Here is a 26,433-nt window from a genome sequence, read left to right on the forward strand (position 1 = left end):
TATTTTCTTGACGGTCGGCATGTAATACTCACCGGAGATTTTAACTGTGTCTTAGATACGAGAGCTGATATCCAGGGCCCGGGATGGGGTCGACCTGACTGGAACGCGCGCGAGCTGCGTCGCCTTGTCCAGCACTTCTCTTTGATAGATACGTACAGACTAGTACATGGATCCCAATATGCCTGGACTTGGCGGCGTGGCTCATCGTCTAGTAGGTTGGATCGCTTCTACGTGTCAAGTGCGCTAGCTTCTTACGTGTCGCGATCCGATGTGATACCATTGCCGTCATCCCCTGTTTATGTCTCCGATCATCGACCTGAAGCGCTCGAGGCTTGCTTTCCTTTTACTTCGTCAGTGAGACCATGGCGCCTTGACATTCGCGTTCTGCATGACACGCGTTCGCGCTCCAGTTTATCTAGAGTCTTGCGCGCCTCCCTTTTTGGATCCGGTCCAGACTCGTGGGACGCGTTCAAGGTACAGTGGCGCCTACACTGCTCAGTTGAAGGGCGTGCTTTGAGACGGCGGATGTCGGAGGAACTAGCAGACACTGCCACAAAGCTACGCATTGCTCTTCGGGTCGACCGACTAACTCCTTTGATGCGCGCATGGCAGCGAGAGCTAAGGGGGCGTTTCGAACGCCTTATTGCGGCATCGTCATTGTCGGCGGCTGCCTGGCGTTGCAGACGTAATCCATGTGCTCACCCCGAAGTACTGCGCTTTGCGAGAAGCTCGCTCCTTAGACAGTCAAGTCCGCTGATTACCCAAGCCGCCAGATCCCTTCCCGTTTCGTTGCCACCTGCGCGTGATCGATCACTTTTCTTAACACATTTCGAAAACATGGCTCGAACGGCTATGTCAACGCATCATGCTACCGCTGAGACATTCACAATGCTTAGTGGTCTGCCTCAGGTTCCACCAGATGTAGCTGCACAACTTTGTGCAAGTCCATCAGCTGATGAGGTCAAAGAAGCATTGTCTTCTATGAAGCGTGGTTCGGCTCCTGGACCGGACGGGTTGCCCGTTGAGTTTTATTTAACCTTTTGGGATGACATTGGTTCCACTTTCATTTCTGTAATTGGCCGTTGCTTTGAGCACTTTGATTTCCCGGATAGCTTTCACGATGGCCGCATTGTGTTGATACCTAAACATGACCCATCCTCAGTTCGCCCGGAGGATTGGAGACCAATTACGATTCTCAACGTCGATTACAAAACTTTTGCAGCAGTTGTCACTCGGCGCTTGAGAAGCCTGATGCCTTCCTTAATAGGACATCATCAGGCGTGCTCGATCCCTGGACGAGAAATTCATAGTCTCTCCTTTGTTACGCGTGACATCATCGCGTATACGATAGCGAGATCAGCACGTGGGCTCTTGGTTTCACTTGATCAAGAAAAGGCATTCGATCGCCTTGAACATAGCTACATATTTAGCGTTATGGAGGCGTTTGGCTTCTCGCAAAACTTTGTTGAGCTTCTCAGAAACGCATACAGAAACATACACAGCACGTTGTTTCTTGATGGTTATGAAAGTGCGCCATTTCCTGTTACCCGCGGAGTTCGCCAAGGGTGTCCTCTATCTCCAGTACTTTTTGTGCTTAGTCTCGAACCGTTCCTGCGCTCACTACTTAACGATCCGTACATTCGAGGCCTCCCACTACCTGGAAGTGATACTGTGAAGGTGACAGCTTTCGCCGATGACATCACATTGTATCTGAAGAACGAGGACAGCCTATCCCGTAGCCTACGGCTTTTCGCTGAATATGGGAATATCTCCGGTGCTGCGTTAAATTTTTCAAAATGTCGATATTTGTGTATTGGTTCCCCAGACATCTGCCTGAGTCCCTTCTTCCGCCTTCAAAAAAGCGGCTGTCTGCGTATTCTGGGGCTTGATTATACCTACTACGGCATATCATCCTCTGTGTGGGTTTCAGTACTCGAAGATGTAAGACGACGCGTCCGGGAAGCGCAAGAGTACGATTTACCGCTGTTGGAAAGACGGTACTTAGCACAGACATTATTTTGCGGCCGTGCATGGTACATTTCTCATGTTGTGCAGCCCCCCCTGCGAATAACTAGGTCGTTGCAATCCCTTCTTGCATCCCATTTTGCATTGACAAAAAAGGTGATATGTGCGTGGGTGTGCTTTCGTTAGCGCTCCTCACCAAGGAAATTGCCTATCTGTCTAGTGGGTGATGGTTTTATTTTTTCAGAAGCTTTCATAGAATTCGTGAACAAAGTTCCACGTCACTGTTCTCCTCTCCTTCCTTTCATATTGCGTGTGCTATATATACCCCCATGTACGGAATAAAACCTTGGTTGCAAGTCAGCGCTTGGTCCGTCTCTTCCACTGTCCCGTGTGTCGCGCTGTTTCTCGTACCGTTGAAGATGTACCAACCGCCCCAATTACGCACCTTAGGACATCACGCTAATTGCTTAGCACGAATACCATAAAGGTAGCGGTGAGCACCTCCCTCTGAAGACTTTGTCTTCAGAGGGAGATGACACAAAGCGATAGCAGATTCCACCGTATATTTCTTACTGTCAGGATAGTGAGGAAGTAGCAAGCGCGAGTTCGGATCGAAGCGGGCAATAACGTCTGCATTGGCGCTGCCATGTTGGTTCGCCATCAAAATTGTAGGCAGTTACCCATACAATAATTAAATCCTTATGACGTGCATACGAATTGTGGTTAGTGTATCACGTATTGCTGTTACGTAGCACGCGCCAAACAAATGCTGTTGTCTCAACCTTCTTCAATTATAATGCAATTACAAACGGAACTATGTTTCGCTGCGCAAGCATGTGGTTTGTTTACACATCGTAGCTTCCACCCTGCTGCAACCAGCTTGGAAGATGGAGCACATTTTTCTGGGCACGAGTTCGCCCATAAAAAAAGCTTTAGAGCGCAGCTCTTAGGCGCCATTTCCTGCGTTGAGCGGCGTCGTCGTAACCGGCAGAGCGAACGAGGACGAAAGAGAGCGAACGCGGTGCGTAGAGGAGGATGAAAGATGGCGACAACGAGGAGAGCGCGAGGAGGATGGAACGACAGTGGCGAGACGACAGGCTCCGCGGCGCCACAGTAGTGCGCGCCGTCGTGCGGTCGCCGATGACGTCATCACTAAGGTATGCGCATCACTAAGGTGTGCAGCGCTTTACTTCCATTTATGGAAGTAAAGCGCTGCATGAACGGAGGCCTCTCCGCGGCGGCTGTTGTGGAACGCGCCCACGCGCTGCCTTCTGCGGTCTACCTGTCAGCGAGGCAGTCGCGCCTCATCTCATCGCAAACTCAAAACACCTAAACAGCTGCGCTCAGAATTTCCATTAGGAATTATCGTAATCGTCGGTGAAGCTTTTCTTCCCGAATGCATGTAGTTTTTTTGTGTGTCTACATTGCATGATATAATTATACCATTGTGCAGGTTGCCTACGCCGTAAGGTCACTTGTACGTAGCATTCACGTCAATTAAATTGTATGACCTGTGTAGTTATTTTGGCCCTTAGTAGCACCTGCTAGTATATAGTATGATGAGTAATTGGACATTTCTGTGAAGATATGCTACGCAAGGAGTGCTGAAACACTTGTATATGTCATTGTCCTAGTGTATTGTACCGAGGAACTACAGCGAAAATATATATTAGGCTGGTACCTAACCCCGTTCTAAAGAGAGTCAAAGTACTCAAGGCTCGTCGCCATGATTACGACAGCGTTAGGTCACCTTCCATGTGCTGCTCGAAATACTGGAAATTAATAAGCGCCTATACAATATTTGCCGCGAGAACACATTTCGTAAGCGAGAATATTCGCGAAAAGGAATAGGCACGTGGCGGAAACTGCCCGCAAGGTAATATATTGTGACAGTGTCTAGAGTCTACATTAGTCGTCATCGGTCAAAATGATTTACCATGTGTTTTAAGGGAGCCAGAAGCTTAACGCGGCAAAATTTAGTTCGTTGAGGCGATGTGGGCAAAATACGAAAGGACTTGACTTAGGATTAGTTCGAAGGGCTGGTTTCTTTATTAGACACAAGCAAATGAAGACAACACGCTATGACAACAAGGAAAGTCATAACTCTGTTTAACTGCGGTGTAAGCCTCTTTTAACCTTCGAATTACGCGGCACTGAAATAGGTGACATCATACTGACCATAAGGCGGTAGAGTATCGGTACCAAATTAAAGAAAAACATTGGACGATTACTTTATATTTGAGTAATGAACCTATGATGAAGAAATAATGAATATGAAGTCATGTGAGAAATGTCTGTCTCTATAAACCTACCCTATTGAAAGCATGTGCGAGGATGCTGTCAAAAAGAAAAGAAGTGCATATTGATGAAATGTATTCTGTGGAAACGGCGTTACTATTTTTTCCTCATGTACAAGATCTGAGAGTTGCAATATATTCTTAGGTGATTACATTTTCTCTTCTTGTTGTCTCTTTTTGCCAGGACTGTCCAGCTGCGCACTGGGAGGTCCAACCACAAAGCAACCAGCGGGCTGTACAAACGAGAGCTTCGAGAAGTGCGGTACCGACCTTATCCTCTTCGCCGGAGGACCGGTCATTCCCACCAATAAGGAGCAGCTGCTCACGTCCTGCCCGTAAGCATCGCCAAGAACATCACGGTCGCCGACCGATTGCGATTGAATTTCATGGAATCATTGGCTGACTTGATGCACGAACATAATGGCTCATCATAAATGAACGTAAATCATGCAAACGCAGACACAAAGGTAGGGAACAACAAAAACGCCTTGTGTTATGTTCTTCTCTCCCCTAGTGCCCGTCCTTGCACGTCTTGCCTTCTTTTATAACGAATTCTTACCACCGTACCAAAGCGCCCATCTTCAAGTACTGCCTTGCCTACCGCCCCAACATTCTTTCGTTCACAGAAAACGGAATGTACAGGGTGCGTCAAAAGTTCTCAGGCCACCATCTCATGTATTCCTAAGGCAGTTGGGCCTGGGGAGTTTTCACGGACCCTGTACAGTCATAGACTGTTCGAATGCGAACGTGTTAAGTTGAGCAAGAACACTCTCTTCCGTTGTTTTGTTTCACCAACGCGCCTCATGTCTACATGATTTCCGCTCGCGTGTGGCTGAAACCATCTCTGGAAACCACGTGATTGAAGGCGCGGTAGACTACTCTGAAGCTACTTCATGTGAAAGCTGTTCTGCTTGGTAATTTTTTGTTCACGTTTCATCTGGCCGTGGCTGCGCATAGCCAGCCACATTGGGATATAGCGACGGTGAAGAAAAAGAGCTCTTACGAGTTATTGCAGTTATTCATTGACACCACGTGATGTCAGTTACCAACCTTTCTAAACCAAAACGCCAAGGATGATGAGGCGCCTTTCACGAATACAGGTCCACCTATCGAAATGTTGGCCGGCCTGTCTAAGGCACCTTTTCCTGGTAAGACAACCTCTATAGCAACTTGTGGTGCCATCCGTCGATTTCCACGTGTCCTTTGGTTTTCCATAAGGCCGAATTGTATGTCCTAAAATAATAGAATCGACACCATGGCATACGCGATCAAGCAAAGAAAATACAGAAAGCAGCAATGTTTAAGATATTCTCAGTGCTTTTCACGAAAGACCTAGCGCGATGAACTTTCCGTCGAGATGCAGCTTTGTGGGATCTCATGTGGTTGGGTGTGGCATTTACGAATGCATACTCTCATCTGACAGGAATAGCCAGCAGTGCGGCATGCAACTTATGCGGCTGTGAGGAGACGATTGAGCAGGTTCTGTGCCACTGTACATCCTACCACATCCTTCACATCCACATCCACATCCACATCCTACCACATTCTTCACATCCTACCAGACTCAACGACATCCCTGCCTTTCTCCTTCACTCTCTTTCTCTCTCTAATTTATTTAGAGAGCCCTAGATGTAATCTTCAGAACATTCTCCGTGCGTCCTCGACTTCGCAAGGAGCTCAGGCTTGTAGTAAGTTCACCGCTTACTCAGCTGCTTTACGACAAACGTTTCTTTATAATTCGCCCGTGCTAAACTTGAGTATCAGCTTTTTGTATCTGTAGATGACCAAGCGAGATCGGAGATCTGTCGGCACGATTGGATAATTCTCCACAGCCGGGACTCAAGAGGTTAGTGCGCGGAGTAGTAGGAAGGGTTTAGTGAAGTCACTTCGCTGGTAGAACTTTCTATGATAGCGCAGGTGCCTCGCGGGTTTCGAGATAGCAATGTCTGGGAGGGCCGTTACAGAAACTTTGCCAACGAAGGGAGCTACTTACGCGTTCCTACAGCGTAGGCATCGTGCATTTTGTGGACAAAGGAATGAGACTTCAAATCTCTGCCGAATCTCTGCGATCGAAATGAGGAAGGCTCAACGAGCGGTATTCGTACGAAAAGCCGTGCTGGCTCTTCCGCACGTTTTTATACCGGCCCCTTCATGTCTCAGCTGTTTGCGCTGGCAGCGCTTTTCAGGAAAGTGCTGCTTGCATTGCTCGCTGAAATTCCGACTCGCTTGCTTCCGTATGATGTTCTCTCGCTTTGGTTGTAGAACCTATAGACTAGGAAATTAGGTTTTTTTTTTTGCCTGATACAGAAACGTTTGCAGTGGGTCCAAGAAGCTCATCGTCGTATGCGGGGAGTGCTGGGAGAAATATCGCGTGCAATCAGAAGCGACGGTGGTGCTTCCTTCCTTCCTTCCTTCTGCATGCCAGTGGCCACCGACAGTTTCCTGCTATGAATAGTTCACTGTTTTGACCTCGGAAGTTGGAGTTTACGAGGTTTAATCTTTTTCGAATCCTCTTGGGAGATTGAATGATAGGATCTCCCGCGCTGTATACACGAAACCGCTTTAAGGTGACGTCGTCGCCGTCTTACGCTTAAAGCTCTTGTAAGACCAAGTTTGGAGTGCGTCCAATAAGCGTTCGTTTGTCGATGCAGGAAGGAGAAAGCATCGGAGAAGTGTGCCCGCGCGTACTCGACCAAGTGCCTCGCCCGGTTCCCTCGGGGCATGGTCATGCTCCTGCTGGACGGCATTCGCAACGAGGTCAACGCCAAGTGCAACACCAGCAGCCCCAGCGGACAGGGTGGGTCTCCGGGTGTATACAGTGTCATCGGGAGTGCGCTGAGGGAACAGTCAATACCAGAAATGTCGGCCCGAACTGCCATCGCATAGGAATTCTACTAAGGCCTTATTGAATTTTTTGCGTGGCAGTGGCCTATAGGACAGGTTATAGTGCTCATGCTCCGCACCTTCCTTTCGTTGTTTGTTTTCGTGCGAATGCCCTTATACGCCCTCCTCTTTCCATCCTTCATTCCCTTTCCCCTCCCGCTAGTGCAGGGTAGCAAACCGGATGTTGTGATCCTGGTGTACCTCCCTGCCTTTCTCTCTTTTTTGTCTCTCTCTTTCTCTGCATCACTGATGATGGCCTGCATGAGGGCGTAGAGGACGATGCCATGTCAAACCCACTGCGCTCTTTCCAGACACTCCGGTCGAACAGAGACGGCCTGAATCGAAGTTGGGCCTTGCGGCCCTAGAGTTGGTTGGAACATTGTATTCTTAATGAACCTATAGTTTTTCTCCTCCGACATTTGGTTTATCTAGCTTTTTATGTCCCAATGTTTTTCTTTAATTGAGACGTTTAACACGCACCGACCATTTCACGTAATTCGCAAAAATATTTAAAAAAGATAGCCTTAGTTCTAGGACAAGCGAGACTGACAGCGCACTGCTCGCACTCGTCTTGAATTTCTCAGCTTCTTGCGCTGAACTGGGATCAGTTAAATGACAAGTCGAGTTTGCACAGAATGTTTAGTAAATGTTTAGAGCATAGGTCGTATTTAAAAAAAATTGCAGAGCATGCTCAAACCACCGAATGAGGTTGTTTTCTTAACGTTTTACGCGGGGCTTCTTTTCTGGTGTGTTAAAAAAAGCAGGGAAATCTAAAAAAAAAGGAAATCGGCCAATGCTTGCACTAAGCCGCGCAAGGCTTGAAACAGCGATACTAAACGATATTGAAGACTAATCTGGTTGCTTCTAGGTTGTTTCTAGGCCTTAGCTAGGTGATGCAGGTTGTTTCTAGGTTGAATAACGTTGCTAGGTTTTATCTAGGTGATGCTAGGTTGTTTCTACGTTGATTATCAGCGCAGAGAGGTTCGAATTAAAACACAGACTGTCACAGACACGACACGGATGTTGAAACTCCAGAGACGGAACCTCGCGCTGAAGCCAAGCGTTCGCACCACTCATAGATCGTCGGGCACGTCGTCGTTGGCGTAGGCCTTTCATCGCTTCGGGGTGTTCTCGCAGTCGCCGTTGCCTTTCCCGTTTCCTAGTATTTTCTCGTCGTACGTACTCAGAGTCTTCGGCTCGCCACCGTCGCTTCGCAGCCATTTGTTGGGCTAACTGTTGCCTTCTTCATTTTTAGTCGACATGTGGTGAGTAGTGGGATTTACCAAATTTGTGTGGCACATACCAGTTTATGATCATGACAGTGCTCGCGTAGGCCACATGACACATACCCGCAGGCCGCACAAATTTCAGCTAGCTTAAACAGTTTCGCTTTTAAAAAAATAACCTATCTACTCTATGGCGGGTCAACACACAGTGGTCATTATGTCCCCTTGTAGTACATTGCAAAAGCGAAAGAAAAAAAATGAAGAAAGAGGGGTTCAAGGATCCAGCATAAATCAACAACATCGTTTCGAAGAATGCAATTTATTGCGCTTCCACAGTTAAGAGGAAGGAATGCGCTGGACACAATTGGAAACATGCCTGTAGCTTCTTTTTAGCGAGTGGGCTTCAGTCTTTCAAAAGACATTTTGGTACGATGTCGTCTAGAAGCGCAAGAGCGCAGTTACATAACTTATAATTGTTTTTTTTTTTACTTCGTAGGACTTGTTTAGAGCCCTGAAAGGGGAACCGCGTGAAAGATGAACCAAAAAAAAAACAATTTGATTGAGTGGTGCTGAGCACGCTTTGCGACCTTCCAAATGCGACTGATCTCCCAAGGAAAATGTTGAAATTTGGTTGCAAAATTGGGTGTTACTACATTCACGCCCACCTAAAAGATTACACTCCCACCCACCCAAAAAAAAAAAAAACGACGACGCGCCCGTAGGTCCATGAGAGGTGCGAACGCTTGGATAACTGGAGTATGGAAATGCGTGTGCTGACTAACCTATCAACAACCTAGAAGACAGCAGATTAGGCTTCAGAATCGTCCAGTTTCGCTGTCTCAAGCCTTGCGCGACTTAGTGCAAGCTTGGCCATATGTTTGTTCCTCGCTTCTTCTTTCTCTTTCTTCTCTTTCTTTCTCGCTCGCTCTTTCTTGCTTCCTCTTTCTATGTATTTCACGCTCCGTTTATCTTCCTTTTCTTTCTCTGCATTTCTCTCTTTCTCTTTCTTTCTATGCGGTGCTTTCCTCTCTCCCCCTCCTCCTCACCCTGACTTCCTCCCCCCCCCCCCTTGGTATATACTACTATAAAAGCTCTGTTAGCGCGCCTGGATAGACGGGTCGTAAGGTACCCGTCTATCCAGGCGCGCTAACAGAGCTTTTATTACACAACATGTAGTCAGCTAACAGCTGATGGTGTATCATTGTACTGTTCCCTGGTTTACGATTAGCGTGCGAAAATACTTGTGTGAGGCAATAATAATAAAAAAAAGGCTGGATAGACGGGTGGTTATGATGCTCACCTTAGGATCGTGGGTACGCAGGTTCGAATCCCGTCTCGTCAAGAAATTTTTTCCCCAAGAACTTCTCTGTTTCTCTGTCTTTTTTATCTCTTTCCGTCTCTATTTCTTTCTTTCTGTCTTTATTTATTTATTTATTTATTTATTTATTTATTTATTTATTTATTTATTTCTCTCTCTCTCTCTCTCTCTCTCTCTACTCGTTCTCTCACTCATCAGACGTATTACACCCACTCCGGGCAAATCGTCACATGTTTTCTGGGAGCGCAGCATAAGATGAACAGGAAGAAGAGGGCGAGCGTAGCGCGTGCCCGTTCATGATGATGATAATTTTCTGTTCGCGGGTTACAACCTACGGCTAGCGGCATCTTCATCACCGCTCACGATCATCATCACCATTTTACCACTTACGCGCCGCGCCTCTCGCGCAGCTAATGCTCAGAGCTCGAGGTGCGAGCAGTAGAACGAGCTCACGCTCCTGGAAGCTGGACGCCGGCAGCCGCTGCCGATCTGCTTGTAAAAGGGCCTTCGAATAAAGTGGCGAGATTTCGGCACGGCCACGTCGGCCGCCTTCACGTCTCCCTCTCGCTACAATTGGTGACCCGGAGAACACGCCCTTCGCCGAGCGGCCCGCTGCCATGCTTCCGCACTCTGCCCTCCAGTTCCGCCGTTTCACCCGGCCTACCCCCGAGCGTGGTTTATGCAGCTCGACGCCTGCCTCGCGGTGAATGGCGTCACAGCGCAGCCGCTCATGCACGACATTCTGCTTGACGCCCTCCCGGCTGAGCTGCGTCATCTGTCCGCCGCGTCGTCATCCAGCCCGCAGCCTTACGACGACCTCTGCGCTGCGGTGCTGGCCCGCTACGGCGAGACGTACCGCCCGCTACCGGGGACCCGTGAGTTCCGGGTTTCCCCTCCGTCAACGCGAGCGGTACCACCCGGCCCGCAGCCCTCCCATGACCACGACCTACCTTCCCCGGCTACGACTCCTCCGACCTCACGTCAGGCCACCAGCGCATCGATTCCTGCGCCCGACCACCCGCCCGACGAGGTACAGGAACTGCCTGCTGCCACCGGCCACTCCACAGAGAGTTCTGTCTTTTCGACAGGCTCGGCCGATGGTCCTTCAGACGTGCCGGCCATCTGCACATCTTCCCCGACCTCCATGGCCCATGACACTTCTGCCACGTCAGGCTCCACGACGGCTACCTCGCCGCACGCCCTGGAGTCTGCCATGGACAGGGACATCGTCACGCCCGCTATACGACCCCCACTTGCGGAGGCATTGCCAGCGATGATGTCCGACGAACCCGTTTTTCCATCGACCTCGACACTGTGCGCATCTTGCCAGCAGCGATCAGCCTCGCCCTCGCAGTCTCTCGCAGCCGAAGTCCCAGCCCCTAACCACCGATGGCCGAACTTCCGAGACGCTGCGACTATGGCTGATTCGCCTGAGGACGACGTGCCTGGTCAGCATACGCCAGAGCTGACCGCATATGCCACGCCAGCCACAGAGGCAGACATCCAGCATGCCTACCTGCGCACCAGCCCTCGTGAGCAGACCACCGTAGGGGCTTCCACAAGCACAGGTTCGTCGTCCGAACCTGCAGCAGAGACCACGCCTGCTCAGCTTCACCACAGGTTTCCTGCGGAGCCCTTGACGCAGGACACCATCCACCCGACAAGTGACTGCTACGCAAGCGCACTGGTCGCAACGGCAACGACGCCCAACCGCCACACATGTCTAGCGCACGCAACTTTACGTCGACGAAGCCACCGCGCTCGACGCCAAACACAACAGAAGCTTCACACCCGCCTTTCAACGATACCACGCGGTGCAGTCATCTCCCTCAAGGGTATCTATGCGTTGCGGAGACATCCCTTCGTCCGTCGTCATGTGACCGACACGCACTTGCGTCGACGCGCCCCCCGTCATACGACCCAGTGGTCAACGCTGCGCCGACGACTGCAACGATATCTGCACCCGCCCTCAACTGCATCTGCGGGCACCTCTCTCAGCTGCGCTCACTCGCGACAACCGGTGCGCTACCGAAAGGCCCAATCAAGTCGCCGTGGGACCCACCTGGGTACGACCACAGCGTACTTTCGCCCGGTTCTTCGTCCGCTGCGCTTCTCCCAGAGCCGCCCGCCAGAGACCCAAGGGTTCCCGATAGTCCTTCACCGTTGACGACCTAGACTGCCCACGGACATTCTCACGTCACCAGCCTTGTATATACGCCCCCATAGTTTTTCATTTCGGCTTCATTTCTGCGGGGGGGAGTAATCTGTAGCGGCATCTTCATCACCGCTCACGATCATCATCACCATTTTACCACTTACGCGCCGCGCCTCTCGCGCAGCTAATGCTCAGAGCTCGAGGTGCGAGCAGTAGAACGAGCTCACGCTCCTGGAAGCTGGACGCCGGCAGCCGCTGCCGATCTGCTTGTAAAAGGGCCTTCGAATAAAGTGGCGAGATTTCGGCACGGCCACGTCGGCCGCCTTCACGTCTCCCTCTCGCTACACTGACGAATCGAATAAGTAGAGCACGTAAGCGAGAGAGGCGGTTGACCTGGCTTAATATTTAAGTGACGCTTAAAGGATGTCACAATTAACATTTAGTATCAACGGCTTGAATGTATTGCGCAAATGAGAAAACACTGCATGCACTCGTGCATAAGTCACCATGGTCTCAAGTACTCACTAAATGTGATGTAGCACTAATATTGTGGCCATTCACCTTGATAGTATATTCATTTTTGATGCTGATGTGTGTGGGTAGAAAAAGACTCGCTGTCACGTTCTAAAAAAAAAAAAGGGACAGTTTGTAGTGCACAGTATAAACATAACTGGCTCGTTCATGGTAGCCATACGGAACACCTGGTCTTGTACTGGCAAAAAAAAAAGAAGGACCGTGTTAGGCTAGGATTTCACGCAACGCACAATTTCAAAGTATACTGATGTTCGAAATAATATTAGTGAATGAGGCCAGTCAATGACGAAGAACACGCGAACAAACGGCTTTGTGAATTAGACCCTCAAAGCTGCACTGACACAAATTTTCCAAGCCGCGTTTACTTCGCTATACAAATATCTTGTATACCGATATGGCTTTGAACGATTGGGAAGCTCAGTAGATGTTGATAAGATATTTTATTTTGCAATTAAACTCAATTTTCGCATGGCGCACCTACTGAAGCGACGACTAGCGTGACGTCAGCCTACAGTACCAATTCTTGTGACTTCAAGCGTCAGTGTGGCTAGTTGTGATGACGTCAGGCTGCTCGCCGCCAACTGAGCGGATCGGCCGTGGATACGTCACGATATCATCGCGAGCACGTGATGAGAAGGTCATTCCGTGTCGTGACGTTGGGGTACGGTAGGAACTAGAGCACTGCACGGGCCGTGATTCTCGGCCCGGGCCCGGCCCGGGCCCGGAACTCGTTGAAGTTTACCCGCCCGGGCCCGGCCCGGTGACTCAAAGCGAGACCCGGGCCCGGCCCGAACCTGAGAAGATTACCCCTGCATCGGGCCCGGCAGGGGCCCGGGCCAATAATCTAGGCGGTGTTGCCCGTACATGGAATCGACAGCGAGGTGTTTTAAGGGGCAAATGTCTACGCTTTGTTGGTGCATGCTTCGCTAACAATTATGCTTTAACCTATGGTAACTTGTAAAAAAGGGCTCACCGTGGAAACATGTAGTTGAGCGGGGTATTTTTTCAGGAAATACAATGGGGATCATCAAGAGCGTTTTGTAGCAGATATTGTAGTAAGGAAAGTGATTTACAGCATGGGTTAAGTTTTGACAGGGAGCGCAATAAAAACAGTGGAGACAGAGAACAGTACGCTCACTTCACTTTGTTTTTATTGCACTCTGCATTGAAATTTAAAGCATGCTCTAACGACAAAGTAAGTTGTGCACCCTTCTGAATAAGTAGCACCTGTCTTCAGCATAGTAGCGCCTTGCCACAGCAATAGAAATAGACGAAAAAAAGCCATATTTATTACCTTTGATGTAAATAGACTAGCCTAGATAAAATGATAACGAACCGTGTGCACCGCGTGTACTGTTTGAAATACGTATATAAGCAGTCCAAACGAAGAAAAGAACTATTTGTCAAAGCATATTTTTCATATATATATCACACCACTGCTAGTACTGTTTTTTTGTGGCATAGTTTATAGTTTATTTTTTCTCATGTTATTGTCCCAAAAATCATATTATCAAGAGATTTCGGATTGAAGCACGCCATGCGCTGTTGCATCCCATATAAAGTTTCTTGCACTGCTTGCGCTAGCCGCAGGGGCGCACATCTGCCTTGCGGATTGTGAAGGAGTCAGCAGTCGTTGTTCTTATCTTCCACCACTAGAGCAAATTTAGAATGTATTCCTCTGCAGAATGAACATAGCAGCTGTACCTCATCCCTTCATTTCTTTCATTCCCGAACATCGTGCCACTCTTCAATATCATCTGTAAAACTCCTTTTTTTATTAAAATAGAAAATAGATGAGAGTTGCTGTCACCATTGCTTTGGTGCCCTTTCCACATAGTTGTTAGGATAAAAAATAAGAAACGAAAATAATATATATATATCTATATATATATATAACTCCTCTTTGGGGGCTTCTCCTTGCAGTTTTCAGCAGCGTATGTTATGCCAGGTTTGTACCATGCTCTTTTTTTTCCATATTATAATGGTGTATGCCTTCCTAACGGTGTTGTACCGGTAGAGGGTGGCCATTGCGCTACGCGAGTACGACTGGCAGGAGGTGGACGAAGCGATTTTGGTCTAATTTCGGGGTTTGTTCCAGTTTGGTTATAAAGGCGCGAATTATCTTCTCGACGTTTACTCATTGGATGCATATGGTTCGACGTAAGGGGGAGATCACTATTCCTGCACATTCCAACGCTGTTGCGGCAGTGTCATGTAGCTCTCGCACTATATAGCGCAGGGGTCTCAAACACGTGGCCCTCGGGCTGCATGCGGCCAGTGGATCTCTCGCTAGCGGCCCGAGGCCCGCACATCGACGATCTTCGTCCAAATTGTTTTTATTTATAAGTACGTTCCTGAGCTACATAGACATGACAGATCGAAAGCATTTTTTTTTCGTTAGGCACTCCCTACAGTCAGCGCCGGCCAAATGCCCTTCAGAAATGACCCATATATGAGGTATAGGAAATGTCTTCTTTCAAATGGCAACGTGAGCTGACATTTTGTACAACGTTCCCCTCCTCCCCCCCTGATCCTCGCTCCTACCTTCGTCACTGTCCTGGCCCTCGAGGGAGTAAATTTTCGTGAATGCGTTCCGTTAGCTGAGGTGAGTTCGATAACCCTGATAAAGCATAACTAGACGAAAGCTCAGACGTTAAAAATGTGGCCACACAAAGCAGGCTGTGCATGTCCATGCCACGTCACAGGACCACTGGGAGCCTGCGTCTTAGTGAAAGGCTGGAACTTTCAAGAACGTTCCCCGCTTTGGAGCTCTGTGGTCGTTCTTGACATTATAAGTTAGAGGTATAAACTTATATTACTTTTATTACTGCGATTACAAAACAACAATTGGCATAAAAAATAATAGCGAATGCAGTTAATAAACGACCGAATAGTGATATGTTAACTATGTAAGCGCCTGGTCGATTTGCTTTAAACTCGCCCGTTTCAGATAAATAAGGTAGCCTTTATGCAAGAAGCAAAAGTAGTTCATTACTTGACCCTCATAAAACTTCTCCAAACAGCCTGCCCCAGATAAAAAAAGCGTTTTTTTTTTCGAGATAAAATGTGGAACATATATATGCACAACGTATGTGTAACACACTTAAAGGGACACCAGGGATGTAGGCAGAAATTTTTTTTTCGGATGGCGGCACCTCCTTGATCTGAAGTGGGGGCCGGGCAGGCAGAAGTGGTCAAAGCTCATTTTGTGCTCTGTATGCCATGGCAAACAAAAAAATATATCTTGGGGAGGGTTGGTAGGGGGGGGGGACTCGGGCCCGCTGTTCCACCTCCTTGCTACGCTACTGAGGGAGACTAAAGAGAAAAACGATTTTAATATTATAAGAAAATTACCCTTTTAAAATTTCCAAATGACCACGCTCGCCGCGACAAGACTCTTGGTCAGCGAGAAAACGCGCAAAAAGAAAATGCGGGTAGCGACGCTACCTTGAAATTCGCGGAGCAAGCGCCGTGACGTCACAGATTCCGACGGCGTCCACTGGGGCCTACGTACTTCCTAATCGGTAAAAATCAAGTACATTGACCTCACAGGGGGCCGTAAACTTAATATAACAAGTTTCAGAAAATTTCGTTGAGCGAATGTCGCCAAAATACGACCAATACAGTTTGAAGTCCGTGACGTCCCGCGCAGATATTTCGGCTCGAAATTTAAAAACGGAACTTTGACCTAGATTTTTTCCGCTATAAATAAACTTATGATGATGAAATTAATGACATTAGATTTCTCAGAGTACACTTTATCAGCCTAAACCGATTCAGTGCTTCACTTTAGTGCGCCCTTAAGAAATGAGCAAAGTCCAAGCCCGGCCCGACCCGAGCCCGCCACCTCAAACCCGGGCCCGGCCCTAAGCCCGGAGCTCCAAGCCCGAGCCCGGCCCGGGCCCGCCGTGAAAACTACTTTACCCGGCCCGGCCCGGCCCACGGGCCGGGCCGGGCTCGGGTTTTCGGGTAGGCCCGAGCCCGTGCAGTGCTCTAGTAGGAACCATAACTACCTTTAAAAATATGTTGTGATTATCTTTTCAATGCGCACTCACGCTTTCCAGCACATTTTCGAGACTCTTGAGGGTTTAGCCTTTCATTCAATGTAAAAAAAAAACAACAAAAAGCCGTCATCTGGAAATTTTCGTTTCAGTACCCTTTTAGGCCGAATATACAAAGCTTTTCGCAGCAGACACCGACGATGTTATGAACTTTTGAGTGCATTTCGTTCTAGTAGTGCCTTTGGCAGAATTTGTTGCTAGCATTTCCGATTATTGAAAAGCAATGTGGTGCAGTGAGTGGTGTATTCATGCTTCTCGCAGAATACCTGAAGCACGCGACGTGCCTCAACACCAACGGCGCGCGCCTTCACCAGTGCATGAGGGACCTTACGCACATCCTGGATCAGAGCGTCGACGCACCACAGAAGAGCCGCCTGGCGCTGTCCTGCTGGTACTCTTACTATTCCTCTGCTTTATTATGGTTGAATGATCCACTTTAGAGAGTTCGAAAGTGATAATATTAATGCTCATGACGGCCAGCGCAAAAGGAACACGGACGAGTAAAAGAAACGACGACACAGGTGCTGTGTCGTCGTTTCTTTTTCTCAAGCGTTGTGTCGTCGACGCAGGCGCTGTGTCGACAGAGCCTGTGGAGAAAAAGACAGGCCCTGCCTTTTTCTCGCTTGTGTTCCGTTTCCGCTGGCCTTCATGTGTATATTCGAACTCGCCCATCTCGCTACCCTGTGATAATATTAAATTGTGAGTTTTCACGAGCAAAGAAAAATTTCAGGAGCCCTTCCTCTATCGGGGAAATAGGGGCAATGGAAGCTTGGCGCTGCAGAGGTATTCGGCTGCCGCGCTTCGATCACCCGAGTCCAAGTCATATCCGAGTATCGTTAGGTAGTGTATACTACAGCGAAGTCGACATTTGGCCTTGTTCACGATTCGAGGTGCACGATCAGCAAAAAAGCGTAGCGCACACGGCAATAGAAGGTCACGGGAAAACTTCATTTGATCGTCTTCTATTTCAATGTACGTTGTGCTTTAGTTGGTCAATAACCTTGAAATAGTGTTTACTTTGGGTAATAAAAAAGTGGATGTGTTCCAAAAACTGGAGTAAATTTCGTTCTTCATGGAAATAAATGTCCATAATTCCTGGAACGGCGTTCTCACTTCTTTTTTTTGCAGCTCGTTCAACACATACAGGACTTGCATGACCGAATCTGTGAATGGAGCGTGCGACAGTTCGACCAAGGCCTACGTGGACAAGCTCATCACCGGATACGCGGGTGAGGAAACCTAAAATCTTCGCTTCGACACGTAATCTGCTTTCGTCTATTTATTTCGCGACCAGGTTTGACGTGCCCAATTAATAGACGAGATTTTCTTTTTTACTCTCGCATCGGTGTTGAAGCACCCATTTGCGATCTCTACCCAAATAATCATCCCTCTGCGCGGCCAGCATAGGTGCTTAGGACATGGTTACGGTAAGAGTGATGGCGACCGAAGACAGAACACTGGAGGCAAACGTGCAAAAAGGAAAGGCTGCACGCGATCGTGGTCGACCGTTCCACTAACGCGTTTGGCGTTCCCAGAGCAACCGATATCACCAGCAAATCTATCAGCTTCGCGCTCTTTCTTTCTTTCTTTCTTTCTTTCTTTCTTTCTTTCTTTCTTTCTTTCTTTCTTTCTTTCTTTCTTTCTTTCTTTCTTTCTTTCTTTCTTCTTTCTTTTTCTTTCTTTCTTTCTTTCTTTTTTCTTTCTTTCTTTCTTTCTTTCTTTCTTTCTTTCTTTCTTTCTTTTCTTTCTTTCTTTCTTTCTTTTTCTTTCTTTCTTTCTTTCTTTCTTTCTTTCTTTCTTTCTTTCTTTCTTTCTTTCTTTCTTTCTTTCTTTCGTTCTTTCTTCCTTTCTTTCTTTCTTTCTTTCTTTCTTTCTTTTCTTTCTTTCTTTCTTTCTTTCTTTCTTTCTTTCTTTTTCCGCCTCTTGCCTTCTCGCGCCACACAGCTGACCAATGTGGGGGTGGGGGGTCGTGCAGGACACTTGAGGTGCCGCTTTCATTTGGTGTGTAAGCCAATCTCTTTCCGTTTCTCTCTTCAAGGTTTTAAAGAAGAAACATCGATACCGTGCTATAAACACTAGCCTGTTAGCGATGCCTTTAAAGTGATATTTTTCCTCAGATAGTTGCCGATGCCGTATAAAAGTTCTGTGTGTCCGTAACTATGGTGCCTTGCATTTACTCTTGTATATAGTGTCGACCTCGAGCTTCCTAGTAGCTTAACTTCAAGCGTGAACGATCCTAAAACTACGAGATTAGCGTTGTGCCTTTCCACTTCTACAATACTTGTACTTATTAAACTCGCATATGATCATTTACTCGGAGCTCTATCTTCGTCTACTCATTATAGTTGGCCACAGCGCCACACCACGGCTGAAGAAGACCTGCGTTGCTAGGAAACCGCTGTAGAGTGTCAGCGAAACACAGTAAGAGCCACTGTAAGGCTGTGAAACCCAGCGAGGAAATGGCGCAACCCAGTTGCTTTCATGATTCGAGGTTAAGCGCTGAATGGATATACATTATAGAGTACATGTTTACGACTCACTTAATTTATATACGCTAAAGTACACTCGAGACCTGCAGGTGCTCACAAGCCACCCATAGGGCAATGAATTTCACTTACGTGCTACAGAGAGAGAGAGAGAGAGAAACAACTTTATTAAGGTGAAAAATAAGTTTCACGGGAGGATGGTCGTCAGGCGATGCTTGCCCGCACCCTCCTCGGCTTTCCACAAACATTCTGATGAGCAGCTTTCTGTAAGCGTTTCAATTTATGCACGACCGTATGTTTTCTTCCGCGGCTTTACTCGGCAAAAGATGCCATACTTTGGTTCGTTCCGAATTCGCCTGCGTCAGGACTGGAACGAGCATGCGACGTCATTGGCCTTGTGGACAATATCGACGTGTTTCAACAATTCGAGCGCGAAGTTTACCGTCTTTCGGCAGGTACTTCCTTTATACGACCTTCAAAGGTCCCTCAGGGGCGAGGAATGTTGGCCCTGACGCATACTCCGCGCGGCCAAGGCACTTCGCTTGGGGCGGAACGATCTCTTCGCGCTGGCGGGGAGGGTGGTCATTGAGACTACGTGCATTTCAGCACGTGGTCGAAACAGGAAGTCGTTGACGCGTTGTAGATATTTGCTTGCCAGCTGGAGGACGCCGTTGCGTTGACAGGCAGCAGATACCCTTCTAAATGCTGCGTTATGCACGTTCTGCCACAGCGTAAGCACTAAGGGTTCGACGACTCATCAAAGAGCTCGATGCAGTGCCAATCAGAGAGTCGAACGTCTCCGTTTAACATTTTCCCGAAGTACGATTGTTTCGATGTTCGTCGTGCTCTTGGTCCACGCTCACTCGAGACGCCGTTGTTCGATAATAAACATTGGCCCCTGGCAGTTAGGAGCGCTAATCTGAGCTTTTCATCCACTTTCGCCTTGAGGGGGAAAAAACAAATAGAAAAACGTACGGCACGTGCACGAATCTCCTCACGCCTCGACCTATGTAGACATTAGCCGCGCTGCCCTGTCTGCTGGAGACTGACTTCGTACTGCAACTCGGACCGCGTTTCGAAGGTTCCACCTAACCGCCCTTCAGAGGCCAGCGGTTTTCTACTGCCGGGAGCGGCGGGAAGAGTCTGCTGGGAAGGGTGTCCATAGAGACGGTGTCTACCAGGAAGGTCGTCTGTGGGACACGTGCCAATGCCACGGACAGCTCGGTATCTTTGCATAACGGATCACCGACTAAGTGGTTAAACAAGGTCCACTGTACGTCGACCCACATTGCGCTAAACGGTTCCACCGCGTCGAGCGATCGGCGAACCCCGCGACTCTTGCGCAGTCTGTAGAGCAGCCAGCTTCGCAGTGATGGCAATGGCCGCCCGGTTATATGAGCTGCCTTGACCCAGTCGCAGTCACACGCTCGGTCGTTGGCCTTGCACGTGCGACAACGAGGAACGCGTGCAGTGATACGAAGCTGCTATCGATGTCGATCTCGACGCTCTTCTGGCTCCGTATATCGTTTTGCGCGGGGAAACTGCGCAATAACGAGACTATGCTCTGCAAAGCGTAGGTTTTTTCTTGCTTTGATTCGTGACGCTTTCGTACTCATTTATCACGCATCGACGGCGGTGCAGTAAAAAAAAAAGCAATGCACTCGACAGTGCACGCGTTTGCCGACCCACTTGGCTCGTTGGTCGCTTGCAAGCTGCGGAAAGCAAACTGTTTTGCATACGAACTTGGCACGTGACGTCGTCGCGTCCGACCGTGCGATAATCCCGTCGATGTGAGAAACGCAAGTCGTGGAGTCTTCTACGTATCAAATTATGCCTTCCGGCAAGGCAGTGAACAGGCAAATGAAATAGATTAATTTGCCTGATCTTACGGCGCCGCAGAAATGTTCTTACTACGAGTTGATTGAGCTCGTTTAAGCGCATTGATGCAATATCTAAGGACTTGTGTGCTGCGGGAGAGACTGTTGGAGCTGCGTGGCCTTCCGTGGCCTTGCTGTGCATGTTTTATTGTCGACTTTTGCCGCCCTTTCTCCCTCTCTACATCACGTTAACTCTAGAGAGCAGCGCAAGAAACAAGGACGACAGAAACGACAGGGTCTCGTCTCAATTGTCCCTGTCCCTGTCGTTTCGTAACGATTTAACGCGTATCACCATCTGGCCGATGGCGTCGCGCTGTGTCTAACGCTTTCCATGCCACATACACCTATCCTCAGCGCATGGCCCCAGAATTTTTAACTTCAACTCCGCCTAAAATTGGATTTGATGACATTGGTCAGCCTCATCCGATGAGGTTGAGCGTATTTCAGGAGACCCTGCCTCATACATCAGCGCCTGTCAGTGACCCCATATCAGCCTCACCTCAGCGTCATCATTGAGGTCGAGGTCACGTCCCAAAACTCTGTCTCAATCGGCGAGTTCATAGTCAAGTTCCTTATGTCCAGAGTTATGTTATGTGTATTACCAGCAATATAAACCACCGAAACATGCTGTAATGCTCGTTATACAGGTTCTTCAAAGTCATGGATGATAGATAATGGCGAATAAAAGGAACAAACTCGATTCTGTATTCAGGAATGCGCTTGGCTCAGCTTCGGAGGAGCTATATATGGCCACATGTTGTTCAATGTATTACGGCTTGCACGGTCGTTGCCGCCATGCCTCATCCGCACATAACAGTCAGCCGTACTTGGAGCGCCACTCGCTGAAGAACCAGGCCGGAAACCTATGAAGTACCTGCTACTGCCTTTGCACGCAAGAGGTGAAGTTCCTCAATGGCAGCCGTTCCAAACACTACATTTTAAGAGGGAAGGACGCAAAAGACTTCATTTACAACATGATGCAGGTATTGTTGCAATTCGCATTCACGTTCTAGAATACGCTGGAACAGCGTCCCTTCACCATTCTGAGCTAATCACTTCGACCGGCCTCGCGGTAACCTTGTCGATGTGTACCGCTGTGAAGCAGCAGTACACATCGCGGGTGCTTTTGTAGATGTCCTTGCAACGCCTTTCTTAGCATTTTAATGACCCTTCTTACACTATCAATCAGAGAAACTACTTTGGTTCAGAAGCCACGAACCTATGGCGTCCTCCTGCAGAACGCGTCACCACAAGCGTGACGCATTCGCATAGGTGTGACGTCTGAGGCGCGTTCGAGGATATGTTGTCGATTCGCCACAATTATAAAGCGAAGGCAGAGGCGGAAGAAGCGCATACCACGCACTTGTACGTTTTTTTTTTCGCTTCTTACGTGAGCGTGTAACCTGCGCGTACGTTGAGTAGAGATGACGTAGCCGTGAATGACACCGATGACCGTTATCTCCAAGGAGCGTGACGTTGCTCTGGGTCGTTGATATTTCTCGCCTTTACTTTCACCGGATTCCGTTTCGTACCGCTTGATGCGAAATAGTTGCGTCGCCACGATAACGCACGTATCTCACCAGTCATCCTTTCGCACGTGTAACAGGCGGTTCGATCTCTGATCCGAAGGTTGAATAGCAATCAACTGTCCAGAGTGCAATTATCGTTCATCACTCGGTGACCTCAACGGCGCATTCCAGACGGATGACTGAGCTCGCGGGCTTATCAGCGACGGTACACACTCGATATTTTATACATTCGAAATAAATAAGGCGAAAAACTAAACAAACACGCTGCTTTTCCGAGAAAGCGTCGTCCTTTCGACAGTCCAATCTCGAGGCATGCGGGAGAGATGTGAAGAGCGATTCGCTGGCATTACGTGCTTCGTTGCTTACGTGTACTTGTTCAGTATTTCGCGTCTTTATGCAGTCACGGTCGTCAGGGTCACTTTCTGGGTCACGGGGTGACGTTTATCGCGGTCTAGTTGTTTGGTGTTTTGCTCATTCTGGGCGTTTGTGTTCTGCTTTAGCGAGCTTTTCGTTGCCTTCGAAATGGCAGCTCAGGGGAACCCCCTTATTGCGCATGCTTTGACGTCATGTGCAGGGCAGTGAACTTGATCGCAGTTGTGCCCCCTGGACGTTGTGCCCGACTGGAAAAGCGAGGAGGACTTGCCTGGTATTGTTGTCCATCATAGGCTTAGCACACCGGTTCAGGAAAATACATGCACAAGCAGAAAGTATACCTGACGAATTCGGGGGAACCAGCAATTCTTCTGAAGTGCCAAAGATGTTAAATTTGTGACTACTGTGGCGAGAAGTTCGTGTATCTCGCGGCAGTTGAATTGCAGCTGTACAACACAATCCGCTGTAAACGAGGCCGGCGGAAGCTTAGCACCGCTTCTTGATTCAATATAGACGTACAAGAGGTTATTCTGTGCTTGTGTACAATATTCTAGATATATCACTGTGAGATGTGGGCGATGTTGAGATAGGACCATGCTAATAACCAAATTACTACGATGATAGCAACAATGCGTTTGCCGGGAACCATAAAACGGGAAATTCATCGAGCTGTTGATGGGACTCCCTTGAATTGATTGAATCAATTAAGAAACATCCACTGAGTTGCGAGAGCCCTTGACCTAAAACCACACGCACTGCAAGGAAAAGAAATCATTCCCAGGTTTTACTGTGACTTATTATTAGTAGGAGTACAAAGGAAAGAAGAGGAAATAAGGGCTCGCTTTTTTTTTCACACATAACATTAATGACAGCCAACAAACAACTTGCCCTCGGCAGGGACGAAACCTGCAACCTTTGGATAACACGTCCGACGCTCTGCTAATTGAGCTACGGCGGCGGTCGTCCTCCCGCACTCTTTATCAGGTATACCTGTGGTGAGCGTCGCTCGTAGCCATGACGACGAGTGTCATGGCTCTCATGGTGAGTGCCTTGGCTACGAGCCGCGCTGACTAACACTCCCAGGCTCAAATGCGCACATATACCGGATAAAGCGTACGGGAGGACGATAGCCGCCGTAGCTCAATTGGAAGAGCATCAGACGCGTTATTCGAAGGTTGCAGGCTCGGTCCCTGCCGGCGGCAAGTTGTCTTTTCGTCCACCTTAATTTCTTCACACTTATGCCATAAATACCTCAAATAACGTACCCTATATTTTCCTTCGCATCACTGTCTGTTGGTTCTCATTATTAGGAGTATAGTGTTGTGCTACCGCAAAGTGGTCACTAAACGCAAGCCTCTTGAAAGCGCGGGCAGTTATGGTTTGTACACAGCTTGCTTCACAATAAAAAGTTCTTTCCTCGAGAGCAACAGAGAAGTGACATGCTTACGAAAGAAGCTTGCCTGGGAAAGAGCTCAGGAGCAGCAACCTTTGCTTCTCCTGCTACGTATTCTACGCACGTGTTTATGTGGGAGCCCAGTTCGTATGATTCTGTTTTCTTTCTCTACAAAGCAGTAAAATATTGCAGGCAATATCTCAAGACAAGTACGGATTCCGATCTGATGCGGATGAAACAGTGACAGTCAGGGATTGATGAAGTAGGGGGGGGGGGTCCTTGTTTTCACGTCGCGTTTGCGACATTGAAAGGAAAACGCGGAATGGAAGGAAGCACGTCTCCGTGTGACGCGGGTTTCTAGGTCTTTTCTTTCACGTCTTTCTTTTAATCTCTTGGATCGATCTCCCGTGTACCTGCCCGGACCGACGCCTTACTTCACTACGTTATCGCTTACTTCGCAGCGCTTACTTCACTACGTTATCGAACTACCGAATCTTAATCTGCCATCGACAGCGTTTCCAACTGCTCTGCTGCTTGGACCTGGCAGACGCTGTGGTGAGCGACCTCATACCGCGAACAAGATGCGTTTAGGTGGAGGCGCATTGCACAGAAAGTGCCGTGCGTATTTTTGCGCAATTTGAAAAAAAAAAAAGATGGTCAAGCTGTTCTTTCAGTGCGCATAGGTAAGAGATAGGTGAATGAAGATGCGCACGAAAGAAGGAAAGTGAGAAGCATTAAGCGCAAAGAGGTGATAACCAGTAAGTATTGTTCTTAGATGAATGTTGAGCGGGTTTAAATAGCAGTTTGTTTCTCTCTGTATTAATGTTGCAATCATGCGAAAAATATGCCGTAATTTTCCTGTCGGCTGAACTGCATGAGACACAGCGCGTTCAATTCCTGCCCACTTCACCAGAAAGTTAGGCTTCATGAGATCAACGCAACACGACCTCAAATGTGAAATATTGTACTCACAAACGTCGAAGGACGCTACCGGCTTGGAAATTCCGTTTTTTTTTTTTATTAATATCCCCATGCAGACATCCCCAATACAAAGGCATCTGTAATGCGCAATTTTCTACAAGCATGTACAGTTGTTACTTGCAGAAGTTCGCGTTTGCTTAATAACCACTTTCTTGGTGTGGGAGGGGTCAGTTTGCCTCCATATAGTACCACAGTACAAACACACTTGTAATTTATTTATGATCCACATCTTCAAAGCGCAGTGTTGATCCTGTAATACTGAAAATACTTTATTGTTTCGTCTTTTTTTCAGGCGTGGACTTCTATAACGACTTTATTTCTCGAATTCTGACGCTCAACACACCGTACATGCGCATTTAGACGCCGCAATTCGTCTACCGCCTTTTCCCCTCGATGTTTCATGTTCAGCACAGTGCACTTACGCAATAAAACGCTCTCGTAGTGTCAACATTTCGGCTTATTTCGCGTTTTTTTCCGGATGCAGGAGACCTTCTTGACACCGTGTGCGCCAACTACAAGACTGGATCGGACGCCTGCAAGACGCTGCCGCCTTTGCCCAAGTCGACCAAGACGGGAAGGTCTGCGTCGCTGCTGTCCCCGTTGGCACGAATCGTCACCAGCTTGAACGGATGAACCGGTCACTGTTTACGTGTCGAGAGCGCGATGTCTTGACTCCATACACTCCTGTAGCCAGTGGTGAAGCTGCGGCAGGGAATTTGCGAGAGAACGCCTTAGTGCATACAACGAAGTTTCTAGTATAGTTCATTTTCCATATTTCCGGTGCGTCTGTACAAAGAAAAAGGTGTATCAGGAACGCGATTCGAGACTCGTGTGTACTGAGTACAGCCCTATCTGCAAGAAGGAATATCGTGCTGTATCAATACGGTAATGCCTTTCTTTTCCGCAGCACCATTATTTAGACAGGATAAGAAGCCATATCGCCGATGTCAGTCATTTATGCGAGATGAATTCACGAAGGGAACAGCATTAAATAAGCCTGCGATTTCACAATACGAGCATCGCAGTGAAAGTTGCAGGATGAGAAAGTTCAAATGAATTCATTCAAAGTGAAAATTGCTCTTCTCTATGGTTACTTCCCGACTAAGCCACCTTCACAGGCCTAGGACTTTGAGAAGAAATCTTGTGCAGTGTGTATGTATAACCTATTCAAACAAAATAACGATCATTTACTTCCAGCAAGAACGTATTATTGCGCTAGTTCGAGAAAATTTTGCCGAATTTCAATAAAGAATACAGTTTTGTGACTCGTGGGCAAAAGATATCGTATTTTACTATTGACTAACTCATGAAAACGTTAACGAGTTGCCGGACTGAACCACGCAAGAGGCAGCAAAA

At 48.1% G+C, this 26,433-nt stretch overlaps 1 protein-coding gene across 2 annotated transcripts in view; it reads left to right on the forward strand.

Moving 5' to 3' along the window:
• LOC119373957 (uncharacterized) overlaps nucleotides 1-25,804 on the forward strand; it is a 319,601-nt gene extending 293,797 nt beyond the window's left edge. For both annotated transcript variants that reach the window (XM_049410772.1, XM_037644020.2), the window contains exons 2-6: nucleotides 4,447-4,597; nucleotides 6,914-7,059; nucleotides 16,701-16,830; nucleotides 17,568-17,668; nucleotides 25,562-25,804. In XM_049410772.1, the coding sequence (XP_049266729.1) occupies nucleotides 4,447-4,597; nucleotides 6,914-7,059; nucleotides 16,701-16,830; nucleotides 17,568-17,668; nucleotides 25,562-25,710 (677 nt within the window). In that variant the 3' untranslated portion in view covers nucleotides 25,711-25,804. The remainder of the gene's footprint in view (nucleotides 1-4,446; nucleotides 4,598-6,913; nucleotides 7,060-16,700; nucleotides 16,831-17,567; nucleotides 17,669-25,561) is intronic.
• The last annotated feature ends 629 nt before the right edge of the window (nucleotides 25,805-26,433 follow it).

The sequence above is a fragment of the Rhipicephalus sanguineus genome, chromosome 11 (assembly GCF_013339695.2).
Source record: "Rhipicephalus sanguineus isolate Rsan-2018 chromosome 11, BIME_Rsan_1.4, whole genome shotgun sequence".
NCBI lineage: Eukaryota > Metazoa > Arthropoda > Arachnida > Ixodida > Ixodidae > Rhipicephalus > Rhipicephalus sanguineus.